We start from the raw sequence: 22649 nt of genomic DNA, 5'->3' as shown, positions 1-22649 counted from the left end.
TGCTACACTCTCTTGGTTTTCAATGCTCCTTTTCAGTATCACTTGCTGACTTTTTTTTTTTTTTTTTTATTCCTGACCTTTTAACCTTAGAGTTCTCTTGGGCTCTGTCATTCCATTGGCTATCTCATTTAATTTCAAGACTTTAAATGCCATCTAAAAGCTGGTGACAATTTCGATTGTATATCTTCATCTTGGACTTCTTCTGACCTTCAGGTTCCTTTGTCCAGCTGCCTTCTTGAGATTTCTACCTTAAAGAGAGAAAGGCATCTCAAAGTTAACACATCCAAATCTGATCTTCCTTCTCAAATCTACTCCTCCACAATCTCCCCCATTGAAGTAAATTCCAGTTGCTTACCCCAAGAAGCTTTATTCCTTATTCCTCTCTTTCCGTTATGTCCTATATTCATTTATTTTATATCTTCAAAATATACCTGGAATCTTTCCATTTCACATTACTCCCAGTTTAATACCATGGTTCAAAACTACCTTTGTTTCTCACTGGGATAACTGCAATAGCCTCCACCTGGTCTCCCTATTTCCTCCCTTACCACTTATACTCTACTCTCCACTTAGCATCCAGAGTGAGCCTTTGAAAATGTTAGTTATGTTTCTCCTCTGCTCAAAATCCTGTGATGGTTCCATTTTTCACTCAGAATGAACTCCAAAGTCCGTGCAGTAGTCTATATTGGCCTACAGGATCTGGGCCCTGTTATCTTTCTCAGCTCAGCTTTCCTCTCACCTTCACTCCTGGTATTGTGTTCCTTGCTGCTCCTTGATTACTTCAGGTAAGCTCTTGCCTCAGGATCCTTGCACTTGCATACAAAAGTTATCAGATTATACAGTAACACAAGTTCTAAGTCTAAATTGTAGGGTTTCCATCATCAACCAGTAGTAGTCATCCACATAACTCATTTCCTTATCTTTAAAAAGTCTTTGCTTGAATGATGTTTTCTCAAGTGTTCATTCTATTTAAAATTTAATACTGCCACCATATTCCCTATTCTCTTTCTCTTCTTTACCTTTCCCCCTAGCACTTAGTATCTTCTTGTATACTATATAATTTACTTACTTCCTGCTATGGGCTGAATTGTATCCCTGAAAATTTGTATGTTGAAGCCCGAACACCCACGTGATAGTATTTGGTGATGAGGACTTTGGGAAGTAATTAGGTTTAGCTGAGGTCATGAGGGTGGGGTCCTCATGATGGATTAGTCTCCTTGCAAGAATAGACACCAAAGAGTCTGATTCTCCCCACCTTCTCTCCTGTTCTCCCATGTGGGGACACAGTCAGATGGTTGATATCTGCAAGCCAGGAAGAAACTTCTCACTGGGGAAATGAATCAATCAGCACCTCAGTCTTGCACTTTCCAACCTTCAGAACTGTGAGAAATAAATTTCTATTGGTTAAGCCACCCAGTCTATGGTATCTTATTCAATATTATGGCAATCTGACCTGACCAACCTGGGCTTCCCTGATAGCTCAGTTGGTAAGGAATCTGCTTGCAATGCAGGAGACCCCAGTTCGATTCCTGGGTTGGGAAGATCCACTGGAAAAGGAATAGGCTACCCATTCCAGTATTCTTGGGCTTCCTTTGTGGCTCAGCTGGTAAAGAATCCACCTGCAATGCGGGAGACCTGGGTTTGATCTCTGGGTTAGGAAGATCCCTTGGAGAAGGGAAAGGCTACCCACTCCAGTATTCTGGCCTGGAGAATTCCATGGACTGCATAGTCGATGGGATCGCAAAGAGTCAGACACAACTTAGTGACTTTCTCTCACGACCTAAGAGAAACCCCCTCACTAAACAAAACAAACTCAATAAGGTCAAGGAATATTCTCTGATTGTTTACTGTTGCATCATCCATGCCTGGAATAGTTGTGAGCATGTAGTAGACGCTCCATAAATATTTGCTGAGTAAATGAGCGAATGAATCAGATGTGGTCCTCGTACAGAGGATGACAAGTACATGGTCATACTACAAGGTAGACAGTGCTTAAGTCTTACTTTGGAGGTGAAGATAAAGGGTTATTGGGAGCTCAAAGAAGGGAGAAGTCATTCATCTATGGGAAGGGAGTGAGAGCAATCCAGGAGGGCTTAATGGAGGAGATAGCATTTGAGCCAGGACTTGAAGAATGGGTAGTATTTGGGTTTATGGATGTAGAAGGAAGCACATGGAGTTTAGTTAGGCTTACATAGGGTGTGTGAAGTGTGGTGGAAGTGAGAAAAATTAGAAATGAGGTCTTTGGCTAAAATATGAAGATCTCTGAATGCCAGGTTAAAGTTTTTGCCTTTTTTTAGGTATGACATGAAATTGAGTGGATATGAGGGTTACAGAATTGGGTGTAAAAATTTGAGTCATAAATTAGTGATTTTGTCTGTTTTAACTTTCAGGTCTTTACTCAATTGTTTCTTATTTTAAGTTATTTATAGGCTTAAACATATGGTTCCTAACCTACCACAGATAAGAAGAAAACAGGAAAAAAGGGAGGAGACGTTTAATCTGAAAATAGGTACACCCAGGGAGAGAAGGGCTAGATGGTTGCTACAAGGTTGAAGATGGAAACCCTACAATTTATACTTAGAACCTCTGTTATACTGTACAATCTGATAACTTTTTTTGCTTCCACATTTAAATATTCTTTTAATAACTTCTTTCTGATTACAAAAATAATGCATATTCAACATAAGACATTTGGAAAACAGAACACCACAGAAAAATTCCCTCTGTGTCTACCATCTGGAAACAGCCATTGCTAACTGTGTGGCATCAGTCATGCTCTTTAAGGTCATGCTCTTTCTGCCAAGGTAACATGACAATAAAAATGTGATAAAGAAAAGATACCTGGATAAAGGTAAGAAAATGATAACGGTGTAGAAAGGGACAAAGAGAAAATAAAAGCCTCTTTCCCTTTACCCTCATCTGTTTCCATAAAGGTAACCATAGCTGTATTTTCAGTTTCATTAACCAATAATTGTATTGTGTACTTGCTATGTATTTGAGATTTGAGGTACTGAGAGCTTAAAGATGCAGTCTTTACCTTCTAGGACCTCACAGTCTTTCTAAAGGGAGAACATAAATGAGCTGTGAAGAACTGCAGAGTTCAGAAGCAGGGGCCATCACTGCAGGCTGGTAAGGTCAGGAAAAGTTTCCTGAACGAGAAATGCCTTGATTGGAGTTCGGAGCTTGGACAGGTTTCAGTCAGAGACAGGTGAGTGGCGCAGGGATATATGGATCTCTCAGAAGAGCTATCTAGGTTGGATAATGAAAGGGGCCCTTGAGATAACAGATAGAAGTGGAGCCTGGCTGAAACTGAGGCTTCATGGGGCAGGGAAGCAGTTGGAGAAAAGACTGAAGAATAGGGGCTGGGGCAGTTATAAGAGTACTGAAAGACCTAGGAGGTATGTGATGATGACTCAGAACATCACTGAGAGTAGACAGGATGTGTTTGACAGACACTGAAGTGGTGCAATTATTAGGAATTGGTGATTGGATAGATATCTTTGGGTAAATAGGAATAGGGAATACAAGCATGACATCCCTGTTTTTGAACATGGGCAACCAGGAAAATGGTGATAACATTCCCTGAAACAGAGAAGTCAGGAGGGAAAGTGTTTGAGGATGTAGTGTGGTGGTCAGAAGTGGAGAAATGAATTTGACTAGCCATATTGTTGAGCCTTTCCTTGAACGTGGGGACTGCCGTCAGTTTCCTTAGCATTACCCACTGAACCTAGAAATGAGCTCTGCATACAATGGGTGCTAAATGAATGTTATTGGTGAAGAAAGAAGTAGAAGCTGGGAGAGCTGAAAACCTTCCCAGTTTGCCTAGGACATCTCCATGGATGTACTTCCAATTGGTAGAAATTGGTAGGTAAGATGATGCCTAGAGATTTCCATAAGTCTGAGTGGAAAGGGGATGAGAATCCAGAGTACCCTCTGAATTTAATGTCTGAGAGGAGGACTAGAGTTTGCCATCCCAGGTGTCTATTATTTGGTTGGTCTTACTCTCCTCTTTTGCTTCAGCTTCCTTTTGAACTCTGATGACCAAGGCCTAGGTATTGCTCCAATTCTCTCATTTCATAATTGCTGGAAGAATTCAGCCAGATAATGCTGCAAGCTAGTTTACCACTTTGCAGTGACTACTTCAACCCCACAACTAGGCAACCTAAGGTTTCTAGGAGCAGATAAAACCCCTATGCACTCTGTCACTGTTTAGTTTTCATTGCCAATGTAATTCTACCAAGTTAATGAATAGCTGGGTTGGAGTCGGGGAAGGGAAGAGACACAGAATGAATGAAGAGAAACTGTCATTTATGGGCAGATTCTGTTCTGCTTCTTAGCAAGACATTGGGTACATGGTGAACTATTGAGGGTAGTTGTCATCATCACCGTCATCATCAAAGTACTTTTACGAAGTGCCTAGTTTCAGGGGTTCTTAGCTAGGCCTACACAGAGAAATACACAGCTCTGGAATTTCACTTTTAGACCATGCATGGTCTAAGACCAGATACTGATGTGAACATGTGCAAGATGGATTTAAATCCTCAATATGGTTTATTGTCACCACCTCTTCTATAGGTTCCTGATTATTTCTGGAGTGAAATCTATAAAGCAGATATGTCCTGTATGTTCAATGATATTATCAGCTCTTTGAAGGCAAAGAACCCAACCTTACAATTCTGTCTACAGACTTGCTGTACAGAACATATATAGATGCTCAGTATGGATTCATAAATCAACCAGACCTGATGGGTAGACAGAGTACATTTCAAACCATTAATATTTAACTCCTTTGAACCTCAGTTTCTTCTATAAAATGGAGAGAATAATTGTATCACAGACATCACAGGGCTGTTGTGAGGATAGAAAGCCAATGCATATAAATTGATTAGCACACAATTTAGTATTGTCTGCTCAACCGTTAGCTATTAATTTAACAATATGAATTTCTACCTCCGTAGGAGACTGTGGAAAAGGGGTAGCAGCTTTTCACACAAATCTGGGTATGCAATTCAGCCTACGGCGGTATACTTGTCAGTTGCCTCTGCATTGGGATTTGAGAGAGAAAAAAAAAGATTCACCCTCTCAGATATCTTCTTTATTTTTCTGCCGTCACTCTTGAACAAGGATGCTTTGTTGGGGGTGCACGTGTGAGTTACAGACTGGGAGTGAAGGATGGAGGCGGAATTTGACTGGGACGAAGGCTACGACTTAAGTCGCCGTATCAGGCACTTTTTCAGTCTTAATTCAGCAAACATTTGTAGTTAACCTAATCAATGCCAGGTGTCGTCCAGGAGCTAGGAGTCCTGGAACAGACCAGGCTCGCACCCTTCCCCAATTTTTCAAAGGAACGTACGAATGGACCAGAGAAAAACTCTCTGATTAAAGAGACGTGTACCCCAATGTTCATCGCAGCGCTGTTTATAATAGCCAGGACATGGAAGCAACCTAGATGTCCATCAGCAGATGAATGGATAAGAAAGCTGTGGTACATATACACAATGGAGTATTACTCAGCCATTAAAAAGAATACATTTGAATCAGTTCTAATGAGGTGGATGAAACTGGAGCCTATTATACAGAGTGAAGTAAGCCAGAAAGAAAAACACCAATACAGTATACTAATGCATATATATGGAATTTAGAAAGATGGTAACAATAACCCTGTGTACGAGACAGCAAAAGAGACACTGATGTATAGAACAGTCTTATGGACTCTGTGGGAGAGGGAGAGGGTGGGAAGATTTGGGAGAATGGCATTGAAACATGTAAAATATCATGTATGAAACGAGTTGCCAGTCCAGGTTCGATGCACGATACTGGATGCTTGGGGCTGGTGCACTGGGACGACCCAGAGGGATGGTATGGGGAGGGAGGAGGGAGGAGGGTTCAGGATGGGGAACACATGTATACCTGTGGCGGATTCATTTTGATATTTGGCAAAACTAATACAATTATGTAAAGTTTAAAAATAAAATTAAAAAAATAAAAAATAAAGAGCGAGTTCCGCCGAACAAGGACAGCCTCTTCTAGCTCTAGTGCTCAGGCGCTAGGCTCCCGGCGCGCCAGCGCTCTTCCGGGGCGGCACAAGCTCCGCGGCAACCAATGGGCGCGAGGCGCCGGGACCGCGCATGCATCTTGTGGCTTCTCCGGGAAGTTGCTTCCTAGGTTCTGAGCCCCAACCGGCGGAGATGAAGTAAGGCCTCAACTCTCCTTCGAGGAGGGGTCGGGGGAACTGGTGCCCGGGGGCAGCCCACTGGGGCTGAGGTGGTAGAGCATCTGCGGGGCTGACGGGCGGGAGAGGCGGGGAGTCTAGAAAATTAGTCGGTTTTGTTCTGTTTTACCTCAGGCCGGGGCGCGCTTACATGTCCGCTTTTCCTTCCGGTTTAGCCCTTTAACTAAAGTGAAGCTGATTAATGAGCTGAATGATCGTGAGGTCCAACTGGGAGTGGCGGAGAAGGTGTCTTGGCACAACGAGTACAAGGACAGCGCTTGGATCTTCCTGGGTGAGGCCCACGTTTTCCTCTCGTAGGGCTCCTCCTTCTCTCCTGCCCTGCTTCCTAACATTTCAGCGTTCCCGCCTTTCATTCCTCCCGACATTCACCACCCACATTTATTCCCTTCCGCTGTCTCTCTGTAAATACGTTTTCCTTGTCTGTTTTCTCCCCATTTCTAGTTTGCTCTCTCTGCCAAGTCAGTGCTCATAATAGGTACTGCCAGCCGTTCACTGTGCTGAGAATCGTGCCACTTGGTTTCTCAGAGACAGTTATTATCATCCCCCTGTCCCTCCCCATTTATACAACTAAAGAAACAGGTGCAGAGAAGTTAATGACTTAAGGTCACATAGCTTAGGAAGTGGAACACCCAGAACTATGGCACTCTAGAACTCATGGTCTTAGTCCCTATCTCATATTACTGCCAACTCCCTCCCCTCCTCATTCTCCTTCCCTCAGAGTTTATTTTCCTCATCTAATTATCTCCTGCCTTCTATCCTCGGCCGTATCACAATCTCTATTCACTTTGTGTCATATGCGGTAATTTGACAATTTATTCAAAGAGGTTATTGCACCAGACATTGTGTTAAGCATTTTATTTTCATTTATTTAACTATTATAACAATTCTGTGAAGTTAGAACTGTAATATCCCCATTCTGTTCATGAGGAAGGAAACATTTGCAGGGAAATTTATTTCCTATGAAATGTTTAACAATTGACTTTATAATCCTTAGTCTTTGTGAGGTGGGGTTAATATTTGCATATTTAAACTGATTTTGGACCTTAGCTGTGAATTTGCAGATAGAGAGCACATGAGTTCAAGATATGTTTTTGGAAGCCAAGTTTTGTGCTGGAAACTATCTGCTTTGTCCAGAAGATTTTGGGTGTGAGGGGGGTTAGTTTGGTTAGGGGTGACCCCAGCTTTTCCACTCAAAGTTAATCACTCCTTTTTCTGTATTACTGCTGCATTTTCTTTGTGCTTCTGTCATTGCATTAGACTAGGTTCTTTGAGGGAAGGCCCTGTTGCTTATTCTGATTTGCATCCCAGTGCCTGGCCTAGTGCATGCATCGTACATAGTAGACACTTGTTAAGTGTTTGCTGAACTGAAATGTGTTTTTCTTTTCGAGGGGGACTTCCTTATGAACTGACTGAAGGGGACATCATTTGTGTGTTCTCACAGTAAGTCATCTTTTTTTTCTTCTTTTCAGTAAGTCACTTTTTTATTTCTTACCTTCTAGGTCATCAGAGTAGTTTGCTTCTGTAATGTATTTTATGGCATTACAAAAGCCCATTTATTTTAACTCTAGACTAACTGGCCTCCCACATGGGGAGGCCTGAAGCTTCTGTTCTGGTCTAGATCAGTCCCAGGACATGGTTCTGGATCTCTCCAATGTGCCAAATCCAAGAAGTTGGTTGATATAGGAGCCTGTCTTGGAGATTCTGGTCTATTTTTATTGTCTTTTCACTGAAGCCTACACTGGAACAGACTGGAACTCCTAGGAAGGTACTCTGTTGGCCCATCTCCTCGGGCTCCTGTAAACTAGGGGTAACTCATGATCATGGGGCCATTCTGGGCCCACACCTGTGTGGCACTGTAGGATTAGGGCAAAGCACAGAGAAACTGGGAAAAAAGCAAAAGTTTTAGGCAGTAGTTTTTTTTTTGTTTTTGTTTCTAGTTGAGTGTAAGGTTAGTGAGCAGAGCCAGTCTCTTTAACTGGAGACTGAGAATCACAGGCTGATGAGGGATAAGAATGAATAGGAGAATCTTATATTCTTCATTCTGCTATGGGATGATGGCAGCAGCACTAGTAGTGGCAGCTGGTAGGAGAGGGTTTGGGTACAACTGCAAAGCTACACAGAGTAGTTAGTCCATAGGTGCCAGAAGGCCTTGGCAGCTCAGAGCAGCAGAGAGCCATGACCCCTGGACTGTGGAGTCCTCAGGCAGAGAACCATGACAAAAGAGGTTGGGCAAGCAGACAGTGGCTAGCACACCCTGGCAGAGGCATTGCCATGGCAGGGAGTGGTTGGACCATCCAGTGGGCAGAGGTCCCTGGCTGATTGGTTGGGCCATATATAGGACAGAAGGCCATGGGAAAGAAATTGGGCAAGAAAAAGGCCATGGTAGAGGGCCCTGACAGGGCATGAGACTGCTTTTTCCAACTCTTGGGTATTGGGAAGTTCACAGTAGGTACAGCCTGTAACTTCCACACCTTTGTGGTAGCTCTGCCTCGTCCAGTCTTCCACCTGGGAGCTGTTTTTGTCTTATTTGCATTGAGTGATGATCACTAGTGTGTGTGTTTATTCCAGTTCTCTGTTTTGGCTCCACACATTGCTCTCCATGAAGATTGCCTATGTCACTGATAACAGTGGCTTTCAAAAAATATTTTTTCTGATCATCAGAGTAATGTATAGTTGTTGTAGAACATTTGGGAAAAAGAAAAAAGTACGAAGAATAAAATAAGAATGTTCTTTAAGGAAAAAATGTTAACATCTTTATGTATTTATTGTCTTCTTTTCAATGTTGGGCATTATTTCCAATATTTTGCTGTTATGAATTATACTGCAGTGTACATTGTGATATATACATCTTTGTATGCCTCCCTGATGGTTTCCTTCATGAAATTAATTTTTCAGTTCAGTTCATTCGCTCAGTTGTGTCCGACTCTTTGCGACCCCATGAATTGCAGCACGCCAGGCCTCCCTGTCCATCACCAACTCCCGGAGTTCACTCAAACTCACGTCCATCGAGTCAGTGATGCCATCCAGCCATCTCATCCTCTGTCGTCCCCTTTTCCTCCTGCCCCCAATCCCTCCCAGCATCAGAGTCTTTTCCAATGAGTCAACTCTTCGCATGAGGTGGCCAAAGTACTGGAGTTTCAGCTTTAGCATCATTCCTTCCAAAGAACACCCAGGACTGATCTCCTTTAGAATGGACTGGTTGGATCTCCTTGCAGTTCAAGGGACTCTCAAGAGCCTTCTCCAACACGACAGTTCAAAAGTAAACATTGTCAAATTACTCTCTGAAAAGGTTGTATTGGTTTTCACTCTGACTGGAATGCTCATTTTCCTGAATCCTAATCAGTAATGGTTATTTTAAGAAAATATTGCCATATGACTTCTCATTATTATTTGACTTTGCCTTTATTTCATCATCAGGGAGGTTGAACATCTCTTCATAGATTTATAGGCCCTTATTCTTTTTCTTTCTAAATTGTCTATTAAGATCATTTGCCTATTTTTTCCCTGTTAGTGTGTTCCTCATTTTCTTACTGATTTTACAAGAGCCCTTCATGTATTAAGCGTATTAACTTATTGCTTTTAACACTTTAACATGTATTGTATTGCTGTGGACTTATCTTTTTAATTTGGTGTGTTATACTGCATTGCCATTATTATTATTTCTTGATGCTCAAACTGTCCCAGTTTGGTCTGTAGTTATCCTGTCAAGCCAGCTCCTGTATTCTTTTTTCTTTTACTTTTTATTTTGAAATACTTGAAATAATTTCTGGATTAAAACAGGAAAGTTATGAAATAGAATGAAGGATACCTATATCCCTTTTACTCAGAGTCCCCAGATGTTAGCATTTTATCACATTTGCTTTATTATTTCTTTCCACCTATATGCATATTATTATATATATTTTTTTTTTCTGAACCACTTGGGGGTAAATTGCAGACATGATGCACATTTACCCCTAAGTTCTTCAGTGTGTATTTCCCCAAATACTGGGACATTTAACTTCAGGATAGTGATCAAATTCAGGAAATCAACACTGTTACACTGTTATCTAATCCATAGACTTTATTTGACTTCCAGTTGTCCTGATAATGTCCTTTATAGCAAAAGGAAAAAAAAAATGGCTTTCTAGCCTTAATCTGTGATGTAAATTGCAGACGTTTTCTCATAGTTTGTCATTTGACTTTGTTTATTGTGATTTTTTTTCTTTGCAAAATTATTATTTTTAAATTTTTATGCGTTCATTTATTCATATGTTTAAATGATCTTATGGTAACATTGACTTTTTAGGGGATGTACAGTCCTATGAGATTTTTTTAATACTTGAATAGATTTGTGTAATCACCCTCACAATTAGGATGAAAGACAATTCCATCATCCCCCAAACTCCCTCATGCTGTCCCTGTATAGTCTGTCCTCTAATTGCTGGAGAAGGAAATGGCACCCTACTCCAGGACTCTTGCCTGGAGAATCCCATGGATGGAGGAGCCTGGTAGGCTGCAGTCCATGGGGTCGCTGAGAGTCAGATACGACTGAGCGATTTCACTTTCACTTTTTGCTTTCATGCATTGGAGAAGGAAATGGCAACCCACTCCAGTGTTCTTGCCTGGAGAATCCCAGGAATGGTGGAGCCTGGTGGGCTGCCGTCTATGGGGTCACACAGAGTTGGACATGACTGAAGCAACTTAGCAGCAGCAGTGGTCAAATTTATCAGTCTTTTATTGCTTCTGGATTTGAGTCATAATTAGAAAGTATTTCTCCCCACCCATCCACGTTCTCTTCTAATACTTGTATGGTTTCAATTTTATGCATTGAAGTCTCTGATCCATTTAGAGTTATTCTGATGTGTAGTGTGAGATATGGACCCAATTTCATATTTTTTCAAATGGCTATCTAGTTGTCCCAACAGCATTTATTTAAAACTCCATATTTTCCCCCAGCAAATTGGAGTGTCACCCTTATACAGAAGTATTAACTTGGGAGGTGATTTTGATATCTTTATAATGTTGAGTCATCTTATGCAAGAAGAAGAAATGTCTTTATTGCAACTGTGTTTGTGTCTTTCAGTAGGTTTTAAGAGTTTTCTTTGCATAGACCTTGTACATTGCTTGTTGTTAAATTTATTTCTAAGTATTTTACCTTTTTGTTGTTGCTGTTACAAATGGGGCTCCTCTTTCCTTATATCTTATGATTATTGTTTGTAAGAGGGTGGTTTATTTTTGTTGTCTTTATATCCTGTTATCCTACAGATTTGTTATATTGTTTGTTTTTATCATTGTTTATCATTGCTTCTCTTGGGTTTTCTATATATATCATCATATATAATCTTCATACAGAGATAGCTTTACTTTTTCATTTTTTAATTAATTTTTAAAATTAAGAGTATAGTTGATTTACAGTGTTGTATTAGTTTCTACTGTGCAGCAAAATGAGTCAGTTATACATACACATATATTTACTCTTTTTTTGTATCTGTTTTCTCCTGTCTAATTGCATGGGCCAATACCTACAATATTAAATAGTGTTAAATAGCTAAATACCATAGTTGAATCATTTCTAGTGTTTTCTTTTAAGTAAGATGCTAGATTTTGGGCTGCAGTATATGTATGTGATCATGCTATAACATTTCCATCAGTTACTGTTGTATTTTTCTGACTGTAGTTTTAAATCTATGAAGCTTTAACTTTTCTGGAATAATTTTTATATAGTGAGTAAGGTAGAATTTTTTTCTATTTTCTTTTTCATTAAATTATGTCTTTATTAACTTCCACCTACCTTCCTTAGGTTTACTCTCCCCCCCAGCTCCCCAGTGGCTTGTGGGATCTTAGTTCCCTGACCAGGGTTTGAACCTGAACCCTGGCAGTGAAACACCAAGTCCTGACCACTGTGACTGCCAGGGAATTCCCCTTTCCTTTTAAACAATAAAATTCTTTAATGTTACAGATTTTCCTGAGTGTGGTTTTAGCCACATCCTGTAAGTTTTGGTGGGGTTCCCTAGTAGCTCAGACAGTAAAACATCTGCCTGCAATGCAGGAGACCTGAGTTCGATCCCTGGTTCAGGAAGATCCCCTGGAGAAGGAAATGGCAACCCACTCCAGTATTCTTGCCTGGATAATTCCATGGACAGAGGAGCCTGGCGGACTATAGCGCACGGGGTCACAAAGAGTCGGACAAGACTGAGTGACTAACACACACAGACACTAAGTTTTGGTATATATTCCCATTTTTGTTGTTTTCTAAATAGTCTACCATGATTATTTTATTTCACTTTCTCTTTCATCCAGTAGTTAGCCTGGAGAACAGGTTTCAAGTTCTAGTTAGGGCATTTTTTGTTTTGAAATTATTGTTCTCAGCTGTTTCACATTATGATTGGAAAACATGGTCTGTGCTGTTTTTGGAGATGATTGAGGTTTACTTTGAGATCTAGTCTACAGTCAGTTTTTTTTTTTTAATTTATTTATTTTAATTAGGGGCTAATTACTTTACAGTATTGTATTGGTTTTGCCATATATCAACATGAATCCTCCATGGGTGTACACGTGTTCCCAATCCTGAACCCCCCCTCCCACCTCCCTCCCCATACCATCCCTCTGGGTCATCCCAGTGCACCAGCCCCAAGCATCCTATATCGTGCATCAAACCTGGACTGGTGATTTCGTTTCTTACATGTATTATACATGTTTCAATGCCTTTCTCCCAACTCATCCCCCGCCCCCACCCCCACAGAGTCCAAAAGACTGTTCTACACATCTGTGTCTCTTTTGCTGTCTCGCATACAGGGTTATCATTACTATTAATATGTGTTTCATGGATTCTTGAGAAGAAACTTTTTGTACAATCAAATATATCTGTATATCTACTAGTCTGATGTTAATATTTTTAACAATGTATTTGTTATATTATTAAGTATATGTTTGTTTGTAGTTATATAATTTTATATTAATTCCTCTGACTTATTTTTCTCAATTTTATGTGTTGTGAACTCAAAGTGGTGTGTTAAAATCTCTAATAACTTTCACTCTTATTTGCTCTGTATTTTTAATTAAAATTTTGGATGTGTTGATTTATGTATAAAATTTCATGACTTATGTATTAGGACCTTTTTCTGTGGAAAAGAGCCCTCTTAGTCACATTTAAATGTTTATTTTTGGTTGGCCTTGAATTCATCTTTGATCTTAATACTACCACCCATTTTTTAAATTAGGTGTTCTTGATATATCTTTTTCTAACTTTTAATTTTTAACCTTTCTTTGTCATCTTGTTCTCAGTGTGTCTCCTGTACAGATTATATTATTTGAATTTTGTTTTGTCATCCAATCTGAAAGTTTTTACATTTTAAATCAATAGTGTCTTACTCTTTTATAAATTAAATAGATATGGAGAGATTGTTAACATTAATCTGGTACGGGACAAGAAGACTGGGAAATCCAAAGGATTCTGTTTCCTCTGCTATGAAGACCAGAGGAGCACAGTTCTGGCTGTTGACAATTTTAATGGAATCAAGGTGAGTGTGCTTACTGAGCAGAACGTTTCCATTGTGTAGGATCTCAGTTTCATTTCCCAGCTGATGACTACAGGCTCAAGGGCAGTACTGGTCAGCTGGGTTGCAGAGGTGTGGGGCCATACTGACTGGAAAATGACCCCAGGAAATAGTTCTGTTGGCTCATGACCCTGTCAACATGTGTTTCTTTTCCCCATCTCTTTGCAAGCTATGTCCTCAGGAGCATAGGTACCATGACCCCCCACTCCCCTTCATCTTGCACCCAACCAGGCATCTGTTTTTCACCTTTTCTTCCTCACACTCCACTCTCATTTCTGCTATATTGGAGAGCAAAGAGACTAGCAAACACTGCTGTTTAATCCTGTCCTGTATCAGGGAATTTGGGGTTCTATCATGGTTTCATGGCTGAGGACCTAGCCATGTATGTCTCTCATATGTCTCCATTGACTTAGCAGTACTGGGCCCTGAAAATTCTCTAGTTAAAATCTGATGACAAATTCTATGAAAGTAACTCATTCTGAAGTTTTCTGTCCTCTATTCTCTCTCCTCCACCCTTGTAAGTGAGACAGGGTGAGTGATGACATGAGAGTGAGAGATGAAAAGGGGATGGGGCAAGTCAGGGTTATTTATGCTCCACATGCTCCCTGTGCTCATTTAGGAAAAGCACTGCCATTGAATGAGCACTGTCACAGGTTGGAGGGGTGACTCTTGACTTGGATAATTTGTCACTGATTGCACCAGCAGTGAAAGGGAGTCACCATAAAAGGTGACTTTATTCCACCTTTTATGGTGGAATGGCATAGGTGAAAGTACTCAGGCTTAGGGGTAAGAGTAAAAACTTGCTCTTGAATGGAACAGTAAAAGCTAGACATTTCACATTTCTGATGGCATTGCCTATAGAATAAGTCTGTATCTGCCTGAATGTTTTTGTTTTAAGTGAGGGTTTAATTTTTTGTTGTTCGCCTGGAGAGTTGTGATTCGCACTGATAGTATCAGCATGAGTCAGTGGTTCCAGTATGGTGGGGGTGGAGCAAGGAGTGAGGGCTTAAGAGAAAAGAAAGTAGTCCCTTTCTAGATTCTTTATCCCCTCCCAGCTATTGTTCTGCTTTGGCCTCATCCAGTTGTGTTGAGAAAGCAGCTGTAGCATTGAGCTGAATTAGGAATTCCCTTTAGCTTCCAGGCTTTTTAATAGTGTGTTTCACTGTAAATTAATGTTACAGGTGGAAGGTAATTCATGTTTGTGCATCTAAACTCGTGCAGTTTTCCATGCTGCTTATGCTTTGGGGCGGTACTTCGCAGGGTCTTTGCACTTCATGGCACACTAATAACATGGAGATATTTATATAGAACTCTGGGATAAACTGTTGAGGCTCCCAGGATCTCCAGCTGCCCCAGGCTCTACCTGACTGCCCCCAGGGTTGAGCGAATGTGTAGGGATGTGTGCTGTGACACATCAGTTGAGCAGGTCTGCTTTTGAGATTTTCTGAGAAACAGAATTAGCAAGAGGGTAATGGGAATGGTTCAAACCATGGATTTCTGCAGCTAGGTTTAAATAGATAGAAGGCTGTGTTTGGTAGCAAATAGTTAGCTATCTGCTAAAGCATTGCCTGTCTGTCTTAGATCAAAGGAAGAACTATCCGAGTGGATCATGTATCTAACTATCGACTTCCTGAGGACTCAGAAGAAATGGATGAGGTGACCAGAGAGCTGCAGGAGAGGGGCTGTGGGACTCATACTCCTCCACCAAGTTCATCTGAGGGCTCTGAAGATGACAAACCCACCAAAAAACACAAAAAAGGTAAATGGTTAAGGCCTATGAGAAGATTCTGGGTAGGCTTAATGTTTGCTCTTCTTAGCCTTCACTGAGAGTTGGTAGTCAGTTCTCAAGTGTGAAGGAAGCAGGTGTGGGGAACCTTACTTTAACTGGGAAAGAAGAAGTATCAGCAGAAGACTAAGGCTGTGGGCTAAATTCTGGCCACCAAAATGCATATGTTGAAGTCCTAACCCTCTGGTACCTAACAATGTGACTATTTGGAGGTAGGGTCTTTAGAGAGAGAATTAAGAACTGGAGTTGCCTTATACAGCAACCTGATATATTAAGGGTGACAGACATCCAGCTTAGATTCTTGGAGGCACTTTTCTAGAAGTAGAGACCGTGAGTGTTTCGCGCTGCTGCCAAGCATGCTTTCCTTTTGGATATCCTCCATCTTTTCCATCTTCTTTTTCTTATTGATCGTGCCCCTCTTTTCCTCCAGACAAAAAGGAAAAAAAGAAAAAAAAGAAAGACAAAGAGAAGACTGGCCAGGAGGTACAGGCAGAGCAGCCAGCCTCCTCTTCATTGCCCAGAAGCAAGATGATAAAGGAAAAGGATGACCCTGGCTCCAAAAATCACAGTGGCAAGCACTCAGAGAAGGCAGAGAAGGGTCAGAAGTCAGAGTCCAGGGAGGTGCGGAAGTCCCACCCCAGTTCCCCTGAGGTCAGGATGACCTGCCATGGTGGAACTGAGGACCAAGAGAGGGAGCCGAGAAAGGAGAAATCCAAGCACGAACACAAGTCATCAAGCAGGAGGGAAGAGAGAGAAGACAGGCACAGGGAGAGAGACAGGGGTCGAAGCTCAGACATACATTCCAGACGGCATGACAGGCGCTCTGAGGGGCGTAGTCACAGGAGTAGAAGTAGGAGCCGAGATAAATCCCATCGGCACAAAAGGTCCCGGCACTCCCGGGACCCGGAGTCCTCTAATCCCAGGGAGCGCAGGCATCACTGATGCCACAGCCTGTTCAGCTATTCAGCACGGTAGAATTAAAAATGAGCTGTATTTTTCAAATACAATGAAATTCAGTTATTCTTTTACTATATTTACATGTAAAGTCTCTGAAAATGAATTATTTTGATCCCTTGAGTATAATAATCATCAAGAGAGCTGTAGTTTTTAACAGCTAAATCTCCTGGATTTTTGAGCAGAATCCATTGTCCCTGGGAATATACTTGGTACTTTTGCTGCTTACCAGAGCATGTACCTAAATCTGGGTTTATAAATATGGCCATTGAATTCATGACCCCAATTTATGATGAAATGGGCAGGAAGGGGAAAAACAGTTCTAGAATTCCAGTCTTTGTGCTACATGTTAAGAACCTTTCCAGTTGGCAGCTATAACCACTGAGCAGAGAAGTGTGGCTTAACTAGGTTCAGACAGGTTGCTATGAATGTGATAAGGATTCTTAACATCAGCCTGCTCCTTCCTTAATTTTGCCTATCTGCCCCCCATTTTTTGAAATTATAGACATCTTTTTTTCAATTTTGCTGTTTTTGTTTTGGTTGATATGTCTACGTTTTTTTCCTTATAACTTATTTATTTATTTTATTGAGAAGAAATTCACATGGAATTAACCATTTAAAAAAATTATTTATTTTTTAATTTAAGGATAATTGCTTTACAGAATTCTGTTTTCTGTCAAACATCAGCATGAGTCAGCCATAGGTGTACATATGTCCTCTCCCTCTTGAGCCTCTCATCTCCCTCCCCATCCCAACCCTCTAGGCTGATACAGAGCCCCTGTTTGAGTTCTCTGAGACATAACAGTAAATTCCCATTGGCTATCTATTTTACATATGTTATTGGAAGTTTCCATGTTCCTCTCCGTACATCTCACCCTCTCCTCCCCTCTTGCTGTGTCCATAAGTCTGTTTTCTATGTTTCTCCATGTCTGCCTTGCAAATTCATCAGTACCATCTTTCTAGATTCTGTATATATGTGTTAGTATATGATATTTATCTTGAAATTAATCATTTTAAAGGGAACATTCAGTGCAGTTTGGTACATTGACAGTGTTATAAAACCACCAACCTTATCTAGTTCCAAAATATTTTCATCACCCCAAAATGAAACCCTGTATACCCATTAAGCAGCTCCTCCCCATCCCCTCCTCATCCCTGGAAACTACCAATCTGCTTTCAGTTCCTGTAGATTTACCTATTCTGGACATTTCATGTAAGTGGAATTGTACATGTGGCCTTTTGTGTTGGGTGCCTTTCACTTAGTGTAATATTTTTGAGGTGCATCCATATTGTATCAGTGAAAATATTACTCAGTCGTGTCCAACTCTTTGTGATCCCATGGACTGTAGCCTTCCAGGCTCCTCTGTCCATGGAATTCTCCAGGCAAGAATATTGGAGTGGGTAGCCATTCCCTTCTCCAGACACCTCATTCGTTTTTATGGATAATGTCCCATTGTATGGATATTCCATGTTTTGTTTGCCACTCCTGAATGGATAGACATGTGGGTATATGTCTATATGTCTTTTGGCTAGCCAGGTATACCATCCTGCTTCTGTGCTTAGTCTGCTTTTCGAGTAGCTAGTCTTAGTGAGGTGGGAACACTTTGTCAGCTCCATTGCATATCTGTCTGGTCTGCTGGGTAGTTCTTTCTCATTTTGAGATTCTTATTTATTTTATTCTACTTATTTATTTAATCAATCCTTTATGAATTTGATAGGAACAGTCAACAAAACCTTAATACCTCTGCCAAATTATTAAAATGGAATTTCTGACACTGTAAAACAGAGAACTAGAGCTTTAATAGTGAATGTGCTAAGTTAAAGTAACTGCTATGTTTGTATGGGTCCTAGATGAGATGTGCACCTAGCTTGGTGGTTGGGATGTCCATGAAGGAGAGTGGGGAGGGAGCTGGCGGAGATTGGGAAAGCTGTCAGACTATGACGTATGTCTAACTTCTGGAGAAGAAAGGGAGAGAAGGAAGGAAGTTACATAGGAAAAATAGAGTTCTAAGACTATTTCAGCAAGACCAGTGGTGAGCCCTTGATCAAGAGTCACCTGTCAGAGGAGTCACAGTAAATGAGCCTTGGTAAACAGGCATCCTTGCTGCTGGACCTCCATCAGCCATCGTGACCACTCTGCTCTTGTCCATCATGCCAGTTGTGTAGTAACTAAAGAAGGCCCCTGCACCTGGCTGAGTCATTGTGTCTGCCAGTGGTTCAGTGCCTCTTCCATAACAGATGTTTTCTGGTGGTGGTTAACATATGATGCAGAAATCTTCACACTTTGCATGCTCCCATGTGTCAGTCCACAGCCTTTGCATCAGATCGCCTTGTCTCTGATCTTCCAGCCCTTTTCCTTCCAGGCTCCCAATTGGACGGTCAAGCCATTGGCCACTTCCAGGAGTCTTATGTATTCAATAAATGGTCTCACTTTGGGCCACTTTTTCCACACCAAATCAAGTGCCCTGCTTGTTCTATCCACTGGAAAAATGTTCCTTCTCCCCTGTGAACATATCTGCTGTTATATAGATACTACCCATCTTCATTTTGTACTTAGATATTGAGTACTGGCCCATCTGTAAACCAGGCTCAAGCTGTTTCCTCCTTCAGCTGGTCATACAGGAATCCCCATAAGGCCATAGGTGCAGAGTTACCATAGAGCCTTCCACTGTCTGCATCATTCAGGTGTTTAACAGCAGCACTGATCTACTGCATCTCCATGGAATATGTAATGTATCAATTAGGGTGTTTTCAGAGAAACAGGGTATACATATATGTATGTATATGTATATATATAACTCTATGTATGCCATATATATCTTGCATACAGTATTCACATGTCTGGCTATTCTTGCCCCAGTGTACATACACCCAAATGAGTGGCTTTAGGTCCCTTCACTAGGTAGTGCTGGGAGAAGCATTGCATGGCATTGTCCGTCCTTCTAGGGACCCAGTTACCTCTTCCAGATCTGAGGATGGGCTAACGTCTGGAAATTGAGCAAGTAATTTGGACTTTTTATTGGGGAGAACCTCCCTCGGCCCCGTTTCTCCACTTTTGCCTTTTTCAGCTTGTATATCTTGAGTGATAACCCTTGGTGGCTCTCTGTATTGCTTCTAAGGACACCATGGTCCATTTGTGCCATTTCCAAGAGTCCATGTGGGTGAAGCCCGCTTGGCTGCCCTTCTGACCTTGAGGTTCGCTTTAGTATTTGTGTCTTCCTGGCTTCTGGTGGATAAGCACCGCTCAGTTCAGTTCAGTTACTCAGTCATGTCTGACTCTTTGCAACCCTGTGGACTGAAGCACACCAGGCTTCCCTGTCTATCACCAACTGGAGCTTGCTCAAACTCATGTCCATCGAGTCAGTGATGCCATCCAACCATCTCATCCTCTGCTGCCCTCTTCTCCTCCCACCGTCAATCTTTCCCAGCATCAAGGGGCTTTTCTGATGAGTCAGCTCTTTGCATCAGGTGGCCACAGTATTGGAGCCTCAGCTTCAGCATCAGTCCTTCCAATACTATCCAGAATTGATTTCCTTTAGGATTGACTGGTTTGATCTCCTTGCAGTCCAGGGGACTCTCAAGAGTCTTCTCCACCACCACAGTTCAAAAGTATCAATTCTTCGGCACTTCCTAGGTTTTTATTACTGTGGGGCCCCAGCTCTGTGATGATCTCTTACTGCCATCCCTGGCCTGCAGAGGAGGCCACCTCTGAACCTAATGACACTGGTGCCCCTCTCACCAGTGTGTGCCTCGGTGAGTGGGATATCCTCTGGAGCCTGTATGAAATACTACCCTCTGGTGAGGTTTCTTACCTCATGTGATCTCCTCTCCAGGATACCTACTCCCCTTGGCCTCTTCATTCCTTCCTTGGTCCTTTGCCAGGACAGCTCAGGTGTTTCTACTTTGCTTAGTGGTGGCTAGCACTTTCTCCAGTCCTCTGTGAGCCACCTCAGTGGAAGCTGCTCACCCCCTACAGTTCTTGCCTGGGGGTTAAATTCTGTATGTATGTGTGTGCGTGTGCTCAGTCACGTCTGAGTCTGCAACCCTATAGACTGTAGCCAGCCAGGCTCCTCTGACAGTGGGCTCCTCCAGGCAAGAATACTGGAGTGGGTTGCTGTGCCCTCCTCCAGGGGATCTTCCCCACCCAGGGATTGAACCTGCATCTCCTATGTCTCCTGCATTGCAGCCAGATTCTTTTACCACTGAGCCACTTGGGAAGCCCTCTAAATCCTATATGCTGAGTTCTAAGTCTGAATTCTTGATTTTCTGATTCTTGATACAGCACCCTTGAAAACCAAACCCAGTGTTCCCATGGCTCCTGTCAGTACTTGCCAGTTAATTCTTGCAGCTTTTTGGTAGGCCTAGCACTTCCCTAGCCAGGTAATGCTGGAATTTAATCCTAGATAGCAGTTTGGTAACCAGGAAAGAGGCTGGACACAGCTCCTGGTGGGGGGAGGGGGGGGAGCACTGCATGACTGGTGAGAGGAGCAGCCTCTAGCATCTTCAAGCACAGGGTGTGCAAGCCCTTGTTTGGAAAGAATGGCCCCCTTTGCATACTGAGAGCTGGGTGGGGGTGTCTCCAGAGCCATCACCTTCAGGAGAGTCTAACCAGATGTTTCTACCCCACGTTTCAGGGTCCCAAGGATTTTTCCAACCATATGAAGTCATGTGGCCCTGACTGCAGCAAAACTGACCTGCCATATGTTAAATATTGAGTATTTAATATCCCTGGAGTTCTGCAACTCTTACGGCTTCTTTATTGCTCTGCTGCATCCACTCCTCCACTGTAGGAACTGAGGGCCTCTTTGAAAGCTCGCTGGAGGCCCTCTGACTCTCACACATACTCCTTACTTATTAACAATCATCCATTTCTCATTACCCTGCTGCAGGGCATCAGTACACTTAACAGTATCCAGCCATTTCTACTGTCTTTGTAGGCCTTCCTTATTCCTCTATTTTCGAAAGTCTGAATCACCATATCTGGCATCCTGTTTTCTCAGTTTTCCCACATCATCTCCAGAGAAATCTGTAGCAGTTGGGTCCTCAAGGCCTGGGACTATCCGTGCCCCACATCCCCTCAGGACAGTGTCCATTCTGCCCACCAGGCAGTGACTGAAGCAGTCCCAGGCCCTATCTTACACAGCCTGTTCTCTTGGACCACGGCTGGCACCATTTGTGATAATTAGGGTTCTCTGAGAAGCAGGGGCCAAGATGGGATTAAACACATAAGCGATTTATCAGGGTAAAGGCCTGTGAGGGAGAATGGGGAGGGAGTCAGGGGAGAGCTGTGGGACTAGATGCAGGTCTCTAACCCCAGTGGAGAGAGGGAAGGAAGGAAAGGTGGAGAGGAAAATTCTTAACCGTGTGGTGCAATTCTAAGGACATTTTGCGAAGCAAATGCGTCTTTCAGGATAGGCAGTCCACCATGGGCCCTGAGCATCTGCACATTCTTGCTGAGGTTCTTGAAAGCACAGTTTACCTGCTTCTTGATGCTGAACCATTTCTGTAGGGCAAAGTGACCATAGTATGACTACTGTTTAACCACTCGCTTCCCAGGGGAAGGAGCACTGGTTTGTTTGTTCATTGCTCAGAAGGTCCTGGGCCCTTGACCCTGGGTTCCTCGGCAGTGATGCAACCTGCCACATAGGTAGCATGTCTCTGAGCCCATTGCATTGCCCTTGGGGGACTGGCAGAACTCCACTGATACCCATGCTGTTTGCTGATAAAGTATTATTATCTTGTTCTGCCCCATGAAGTCTGTCTAGTTTGCATCCGTAACATGGGATCAGGTTGACCTGTCATCTTTGTGAGGATGGGCTTCTTCCCTGACAGCATCCCTGCCCAGTCACCTGTGGGGGAAGTCCTGTGTCTTGCAGGATTAACCAATCTTAGCATCTGTGCTACACTCTGCCATTTGCTGAGAGTAGCCCATGGGAAATTTGGCCTTGGTGAAAATGCAGCGGTGATGGAAAGTGCAGCAGCATTGCATTTCAGAGCTCAATAGCTGTGGCAGTCAGTCACTTATGCTCCCTAGAGTCAGAGATCTGAGAGGTGCAAATACACCTTGCACTATGCCCAGCTGAGAACAACCAGCTAGCTATTGGTTTTAGTTGATCTTTGACAACAACGAATGTTTACT

The 22649-nt window shown here is 42.3% G+C and overlaps 1 protein-coding gene and 1 long non-coding RNA gene across 6 annotated transcripts in view; one reads left to right on the top strand and one right to left on the bottom strand.

The window, feature by feature from the left end:
- Window positions 1-110: 110 nt before the first annotated feature.
- Window positions 111-1109, bottom strand: LOC123332024. Of its 2 annotated transcripts, none has more exons than XR_006548859.1 (2): window positions 740-1109; window positions 111-248 (listed from the first exon to the last, which is right to left on the bottom strand). It is a non-coding gene; the product is annotated as an uncharacterized LOC123332024 (long non-coding RNA). The 2 variants fall into 2 exon arrangements; XR_006548860.1 differs by lacking the exon at window positions 740-1109 and adding an exon at window positions 549-686.
- The window catches only part of LOC102390113 (RNA-binding motif protein, X-linked 2), a 65073-nt gene continuing 43063 nt past the window's right edge, over window positions 640-22649 (top strand). For 2 of the 4 annotated variants that reach the window (XM_045164536.1, XM_044937495.2), the window contains exons 1-5: window positions 640-785; window positions 6388-6503; window positions 7621-7672; window positions 13605-13734; window positions 15352-15529. In XM_045164536.1, the coding sequence (XP_045020471.1) occupies window positions 655-785; window positions 6388-6503; window positions 7621-7672; window positions 13605-13734; window positions 15352-15529 (607 nt within the window). In that variant the 5' untranslated portion in view covers window positions 640-654. Of the gene's footprint in view, window positions 786-6040; window positions 6194-6387; window positions 6504-7620; window positions 7673-13604; window positions 13735-15351; window positions 15530-15986; window positions 17035-22649 lie in introns of those variants that run through there. The other 2 variants (XM_044937494.1, XM_006041148.4) reach the window with 2 other exon arrangements.

Source organism: Bubalus bubalis, chromosome X (genome assembly GCF_019923935.1).
Source record: "Bubalus bubalis isolate 160015118507 breed Murrah chromosome X, NDDB_SH_1, whole genome shotgun sequence".
NCBI lineage: Eukaryota > Metazoa > Chordata > Mammalia > Artiodactyla > Bovidae > Bubalus > Bubalus bubalis.
The sequence above is the reverse complement of the archived record's forward strand: the minus strand, read 5'-3'. Positions and strand labels throughout refer to the sequence as shown.